The sequence below is a fragment of the Lactuca sativa genome, chromosome 5 (genome assembly GCF_002870075.4).
Source record: "Lactuca sativa cultivar Salinas chromosome 5, Lsat_Salinas_v11, whole genome shotgun sequence".
Lineage (NCBI taxonomy): Eukaryota > Viridiplantae > Streptophyta > Magnoliopsida > Asterales > Asteraceae > Lactuca > Lactuca sativa.
In genome coordinates this window covers 254,039,512-254,046,617 of record NC_056627.2, presented here as the reverse complement: position 1 = coordinate 254,046,617, position 7,106 = coordinate 254,039,512, and the positions used below count along the sequence as shown (strand labels likewise).

The 7,106-nt window shown below is 36.1% G+C and overlaps 2 protein-coding genes across 2 annotated transcripts; one reads left to right on the top strand and one right to left on the bottom strand.

The window, feature by feature from the left end:
* The first annotated feature begins 514 nt into the window (after nucleotides 1-514).
* LOC111913252 (dicarboxylate transporter 2.1, chloroplastic) lies at nucleotides 515-2,947 on the top strand. Its single transcript, XM_023908967.3, has 4 exons — nucleotides 515-1,537; nucleotides 1,616-1,929; nucleotides 2,017-2,465; nucleotides 2,676-2,947. The coding sequence occupies exons 1-4, from the start codon at nucleotides 713-715 to the stop codon at nucleotides 2,789-2,791; spliced, it is 1,704 nt and encodes a 567-aa protein (XP_023764735.1). The 5' UTR covers nucleotides 515-712; the 3' UTR covers nucleotides 2,792-2,947.
* A 540-nt stretch (nucleotides 2,948-3,487) lies between these two features.
* LOC111913253 (2-carboxy-1,4-naphthoquinone phytyltransferase, chloroplastic) lies at nucleotides 3,488-6,163 on the bottom strand. Its single transcript, XM_023908970.3, has 10 exons — nucleotides 6,010-6,163; nucleotides 5,249-5,528; nucleotides 5,062-5,165; nucleotides 4,906-4,977; nucleotides 4,665-4,803; nucleotides 4,293-4,499; nucleotides 4,174-4,212; nucleotides 3,972-4,082; nucleotides 3,832-3,897; nucleotides 3,488-3,749 (listed from the first exon to the last, which is right to left on the bottom strand). Exons 1-10 carry the CDS (start codon nucleotides 6,051-6,053, stop codon nucleotides 3,615-3,617), a joined length of 1,197 nt encoding a protein of 398 aa, XP_023764738.1. The 5' UTR covers nucleotides 6,054-6,163; the 3' UTR covers nucleotides 3,488-3,614.
* Between the last annotated feature and the right edge of the window lie 943 nt (nucleotides 6,164-7,106).

Genomic DNA, 7,106 nt, shown 5'->3' with positions numbered 1-7,106 from the left:
TCAAAATCGAATTTCTGTGTAAAAAGAGTGTTTTTTGTGGCATTTACCCGTGATACAATTTAGCAACTTTTTTGATCTAGTATAATAAATCTGAACTTATAATGAATAACAATAATTTAATTATTTAAACCTACAAACGGATTTTCTTAAATCTATACCTGCAACCATTTATTAAAAACCTTATATTTTGTTTTTGGATTCTTGAAATTAAACCCAAATCCAACAGAGGAATAGAGATTCATTGTGTCTAGATTCGAAAATTTCATTCATTTTGCCTGGAAAGAACATTGAATGCCGGATTTACAGGCTTGATCACCTAGATGAAAGATTTCTTGGATTTTTTCAAGGCTTTCGCTAATTCTTTGGTACTCTTCAATCCCAAAACGACAGGGACTAATTTTGCAGTTTACTCTTTTAATAATGTTGGAAAAAGGATGTCCTATCTTGGCATGCGGACCATACAAGACATTGAAAGGTGACCATGCACAGCCACACATGCTCCTTACCCATTTAACCACGAGCGTCTTCTACTTCCGGTGGTGAAATGGTGGACCTTTCACAAATTATGCAATTCACCCTCCTGTCATGTCATGTAGCTCCAAACAGAATATGTGGCGGATTCAGTTCGTAGTTCCGGTGAATCACACACACTCGCCTGTTCAATTCTATAAATCAATTTCAAAATTTCCGCCATTTTCTTCTCCAATTGGTTATGGGGAGCTCTGCAGTTTACTCCGCTGTAGTCTCCCCATCTTCACGAGCCTCCTTACACTTCAAATTCCGTCCATTGCCCCTCATTTGCCCCACCGCAAAACGCACCTTTCTTCCCCTCCTCCGATCATTACCACCACCAATCACCTCCACTCCTCACCGTCTCTTCCTCTTCACCACCTCCAATCCCTCCATCCTTACTCCACTCCCGAAACCCATCAGACCCTTTTCAGCATCGTCGTCGAATGATGACAAATCGATCATAGAATCCCCAAAATTCCAATTACAAGGCGCAAAGATCGTACCTTTAGTAGTCTCACTAGGAGTTGGCTTAATTGTACGTTTCTTCATCCCACAACCTGATGAAGTCACGCCTGAAGCATGGCAACTCTTCTCTATATTCCTCTCCACCATCGCCGGGCTCGTTTTATCGCCATTGCCAGTCGGCGCTTGGGCTTTTCTAGGCCTCACCACCACCATCGTAACCAAAACCTTATCATTCTCAACGGCGTTCAGTGCTTTCACCAATGAAGTAATTTGGTTGATTGTGATTTCCTTCTTTTTCGCTCGTGGGTTCGTTAAGACTGGATTAGGTGAAAGAATCGCCACCTATTTCGTCAAATGGTTAGGGAAGAGTACATTAGGGTTGTCTTACGGATTGACGTTAAGCGAGGCTCTGATTGCTCCGGCGATGCCTAGTACCACCGCCAGGGCCGGTGGCGTTTTCTTGCCGATTATTAAGTCGTTGTCTCTGTCAGCCGGGAGTAAACCCAATGACCCCTCTTCGAAGAAGCTTGGTTCTTATCTCATTCAGTCACAGTTCCAGGTTCCTCCATGACTAAAATCTTGAATTTATCTGATCATATTTGCATTCAATTTGAAATCTGGTGGTCTTTTCTAACAGTGTACTAGTAATTCTAGCGCTCTTTTCCTCACCGCCGCCGCACAAAATCTCTTATGTCTGCAATTAGCGGCGGAACTCGGGGTGGTGGTCGCAGACCCATGGCTTTCTTGGTTCACGGCGGCGAGTGTACCTGCTTTTTCTTCTCTTCTTCTTACTCCATATATATTATACAAAATTTACCCTCCGGAAACCAAAGATACACCAGAAGCCCCTGCCATGGCTGCCAAAAAGCTCGAGCTTATGGGTCCAATCACAACTAATGAATGGGTGATGATCTTCACCATGCTTCTTGCTGTCTCTCTATGGGTATTTGGGTATGCCCTAAAATTTTCTATTTAGCGACAAATGTGAAACTTGATTACTACTTAGTGACATTTTCCGTTTATCAATATTTTAAACAGGGATGCAATAGGGATATCAAGTGTTGTAACAGCAATGCTGAGTTTATCAATACTTTTGTTGTTAGGAGTGCTTGAATGGGAAGACTGCTTGAATGAAAAATCGGCATGGGACACTTTGGCTTGGTTTGCAGTGCTTGTGGGCATGGCTAGTCAATTGACCAACTTTGGATTAGTAACATGGATATCAAATTATGTTGCTAATTCTCTGCAATCTTTCTCATTAAGTTGGCCTTTAGCTTTTTGTGTTCTTCAAGCAGCTTACTTCTTGATTCACTACATGTTTGCAAGTCAAACAGGTCACGTGGGAGCCTTATATTCCGCTTTTCTAGCCATGCACTTGGCAGCCGGGGTGCCTGGGGTGATGGCTGCACTTGTTCTTGCTTTTAATACAAACTTATTTGGCGCTTTAACACATTATAGTAGCGGCCAGGCTGCCGTCTACTTTGGAGGTGTGTTTTTTGTTTCCTCAAACTTATCAGTGTCAGGGTTCGAATCTCACCAGCTACAGTGTGAGAGTTTCAGTTCCATTGTGAACCGGGCCCTTTGTGGGTAGTGGAGTCTTATGTCACATGATTTTGTTGGAAAAATAATTTTGTTGCAAATTGTTTCTCATGAATGAATTAGGACTGATATTTTTTATTTATTTTTGGTGTCGACAGCTGGTTATGTAGACCTCCCGGATATATTCAGAATTGGGTTTGTTATGGCGTGTGTTAATGGTGTGATATGGGGGGTTGTTGGCGGTTTTTGGTGGAAGTTTTTGGGGCTATATTGATTCTCAAGTTCAATGTAACTATGTAAGTAGATATTTTTGTTTTGTATATATGTATTTGTTTCCGTTGGTCAGATGGAATGGAACGACGAAAAAATGGAATGGACAAAATAAAAGAATAAACAAGGTAATGAAACGAGTCATTACATTTCATGGTCATATTTTTTGTTGGAATGTAAAAAGAGAATAAATTCTGATACAAACTTTTTATATTATATTATAAACACAATGTATATGATTTTAACTCTTGCCATATACATGATTTAATTATAATTAACGAGCTTTTTCCTTACAAAAATACAAATTAAGCATAATAAAATCTCATAAAAGTGCAAATAAGATTTTAATAAAAATTTAATACGTTATATAAATAAAATAATTATATTGCACTTTTCTATCGGTTAAATGATGGAATGACGAAAACACCCTCTATGTAAACATTGAAAACTAAAAAAACAAAAGAAATCATGTTCTTTCAAGAACACTCCATTCCATGCCTTCAAACAAAAAAAAACATCTTTTTCATTACAATAAAATGAATCATTCCATTTATTCCTCGATTCATTCAGTACCAAACTCCACTTATTTTATTTGAATTTCATTTATAGTATTGTTATAAAATTACTCCAATCACCTCTTATACATGGTTAACATGTAACATCAAACTATTAGTTAAATGTCTAAAATATCCTCTAACAATTAAAAATAATACTATGCATTATCTTTATTAATTCAATCTTATAATTATAATCATAAGAGGTTCAAAGCCGTTGTACATTCACTCATATCTCAGGTAACACTTACAGAAAAAGTTTTTATATTTTAATTAAGAAATTAATGGTTGGGGTACATTATTTCTCGTTAGGATCCTGGCTGCTACCATTCCAACAGCTAAAGCAGCTCCAAATAACCCATGCAATCGAACACAAAAATATTTTGCCATAAATATTTTCGTTTTATCCTGTAATAAAAAAATAAATAAATCTTTTAAACCACTTCGATAATTTATCAATACTTTTTCTGTGATTTTGTAACTAACTAACCTGGTGGTTATCCTCAACAAAGCTGACCACAATCCTTCCCATGGGTACTGTAAGTGCACACAGAAACTAACCCACAAAATTCATGTCAGTTTTCATAAGATTAAGTGTAAGAAATAGCAATGCTCATTTTAAAAACTTACAATGGAAGTAATTGGAAGAGCTTTGCATATGCCAAGAAGAACCAAAAGTGAATAGAGAGAAATCACAGCCACTTTCACCACATTTGAACCTGTTTCTGTTCCAATCCTCACCTGTATAAAGTCAAACCATTGACTTTTTTTGAAAGGATACTAATACTACACATGAGGCCATGAGTGAGTGATAAAAAGACAAACTACTTACTAGTGGAGAGAGCTTTCCTACAGCCTTATCTCCTGCAATCTGAATTTTCAAATAAAGAAAACTTCAGAGAACTAAGAAGGATGAAGATAACAATGCAAAAAAAGAAAACAAAACAATACCTGGTGAAAATGACTACAAAAAAGAATAAGAGATGTGGTAATGCCAACAAGGAGTGAAGCAGATAGAATTGTGGTGGTTATTGGTAGCATCTCCGCCCTTATGCCGCCACCCTGCAACAAGTAAAAGGCCGTGGTTGCAAACGGACCGAATGCTGCAAAGCACAATGGTTCTCCCAAACCATGGTAACTCAACCGAAAAGGTGGACACTGTAAGGGATTAGTTATAGCGTTTTAGGGACAATGTCATTAAAATAACCAAGTTTCATAATTGTTCCATTGTTGTGTAATTTTGTAGTTGAAAAAAGTTTGAGGTAGAAATCAAGAAATGCATTTTGGGAACTTTTCAGTTACTTTTACGTGTTGAATTAGTACCTGATATATGTATCCACAAGTGATGGCAGAAGCAAGTAGTAAGGTTGACCTCACATTTCCAGCTTCCATGGATGCCCAAAGAATCCCCATACACCCCAAACCAAGAAACACCAAAGCAGCAGTTAGGGTCATGGATCGGCTGCATAGGCATGATACATAAAAATTTAGTGAGAGAAAGATGTAGAGAGAGAGAGAGAGAGAGAGAGAGAGAGAGAGAGAGAGGGAGATTAATGTAATTTACCTGCTGATCATGTTAACAACAGATTCTTTCTTGTTTATATCTGCTCCTGTATCAAAATCATACACATCGTTGCTGCCCAGATGATACAGGAACATGAATGCAGTTGCTATATATAAGAGAAAAAGGTTTTCATGAATTAGGTGGTGTTGTTGTTACCTTAAATTGAGCCAAGTGATTATAAGAACTGATGAAGCCAAAAGCAGAACATATTGTTTGGCTTTAAACAAGCCTGTCTGAAGATAAGCTGCTGCAGTTCCAACCTATTTAGAAACGATGTCATGTCATTTCATCGAGCAGTTGGAGTGCACGAAGAATGCAACTTCTTGGAACAACAGCAACTTACGGTCAAGGGAACCAGTGCGACGGAATAGATTGGTAATTTGATTGCTCTCCATACTAATGTTGCTTTAGGTATCTCATCTTCATGAGCATGAACAGAAATGGTGGCGGGATCATCTGGTTGACTTTTGATGGAAGTTGGTTGACTTCTTCTTCTTCTTTCTCGATAGAGCTTCAAGCGTCTTATATGAGTCCCATTGAAGTCCGGGGTGTTATGGAGATGAAGGCCACAACACCATGATGAAGTTTTTAAGTTACCCGATAGTGAAACTATGGGGTAAACCCTATTGAAACGGAAAATGATTATATATAAGTAATTTACTATTGAGATACTATTATAAAACACCTTCTTAAGGATTCAATTCAATTGCCATTTACTATATAGTTATATCCTAGAATATTATTAATCCAGTAATTAATCTAATAATACATTTTCCAAATGAATTAATATATGCTTTCAAGTTAAAATAGGTTTTTTTAATAATATGATGAAATGGTGGACATATATGAAGAAATGGTATCCAGAAATGGTGGACGGTGGGTTATGGATCGACTTTGTAATGGCAGCTCCGCCCATGAAAGAGAGCCTAAGTTTCTCAACAAACACCATTGAAATGCCAAACCAATATTTATATGTCTAAAATCACCTATTTTTTTTTTCAAAAATTTATTTCACGCAATTTAAAACAAAATGAAGAGAAATAGTATTTCAAGAATAAGCACAGTTAGTGTGAGAGAAAAACAAGTACAGAAAGTGGAACATGCCTGGTGAAATTCGGGGTGTTATGGAGATGAAGGCCACAACCCATAGCCTTGTTTGCACAAAATGAGCATCATCTTTAGCAAGCTGCTACTCCCACCACATACATTTTCTAGGGAGAAGGGTGAGGATAAGGTTATTTTACACTTAGACTCCCTGTACTTTGGACTAAATTTGAATAGGCCCAGGTGGTTTGGATTTTGGCAATGATAATTAAAAGATATTATTTCGGTCTACACGTTATTCAAAATTAACCAATGCAATTGATATTCATACAATAATTCTATGTACGCTTGGGCACACCCTAAATATATTTTGCTTTCAATACATTCAATCATACACATACACATCATGTATGCAATGCATAATTAAAATGCTAACATATAAACCTTTCAAAAAGAGCATTACATCAAAGGATACTTTACAAAAAAAAAAAAGAACTATGGAATATCTATCCAAATGACCGTATTTTGCTAAACATATAGTTTATAATAACCATCTATTTTGCAAAATTTTAAATGGCCACCATATTCAAAAAAGGGTATTTTCGAACTCATTTTTTAGGCTACCCTATTTAAAGGTTGAAATTGTTATTAAAGGGGGTACCCATTTTGCAAAATTTTTTGTTCAAAAGAAATAAAAATGTTCGAAAAGAATGAAGAAGATTGCCGAAAAAATATATGAAGAACGAGTTTGAGTTGTTGAGTAAGTTTTTTTATTATATGTTAGGACATATTCATATTATTTATAAAACATTCAAAGCATTTAAAAAAAAAACTCTTCCTATATTAGAGAATCTTCATAAGAACTTCTTTGAAAATTAACTTGTTCGAAAAATCATCAAAATGACTTATTTGAGAAACATCATAATAAAAACTAGTTCAAATTTTATAATAAGAACTAGTTCGACTAATATATGTTCTTTTAGATATTATATATTGTGACATATTGTATGTTGTTTGTGTTGAATTGCCATCAAACTAAGAAAAGGATAAATAAGGGGTTAAAAACCTACCACTTGCAAATGCGAACAACCATTTGGGGCAGAGTCACAAAAAATAATGTTGAAAATTAAATTATTGTTTAAAAACAATTAATTAAT

Excerpts from the sequence above, each read along its gene's own strand:
- LOC111913253 (XM_023908970.3), bottom strand. The coding sequence starts at position 6,053 with ATGGGTTGTGGCCTTCATCTCCATAACACCCCGAATTTCACCAG. Across the intron at positions 4,978-5,061 it reads ATCACTTGGCTCAATTTAAG|CAACGATGTGTATGATTTTG; the intron begins GTAACAACAACA and ends TCATCTGGGCAG. Across the intron at positions 4,804-4,905 it reads GTTGTTAACATGATCAGCAG|CCGATCCATGACCCTAACTG; the intron begins GTAAATTACATT and ends ATGCCTATGCAG.
- LOC111913252 (XM_023908967.3), top strand. The coding sequence starts at position 713 with ATGGGGAGCTCTGCAGTTTACTCCGCTGTAGTCTCCCCATCTTCACGA. Across the intron at positions 1,930-2,016 it reads GTCTCTCTATGGGTATTTGG|GGATGCAATAGGGATATCAA; the intron begins GTATGCCCTAAA and ends TATTTTAAACAG. Across the intron at positions 2,466-2,675 it reads GGCTGCCGTCTACTTTGGAG|CTGGTTATGTAGACCTCCCG; the intron begins GTGTGTTTTTTG and ends TGGTGTCGACAG.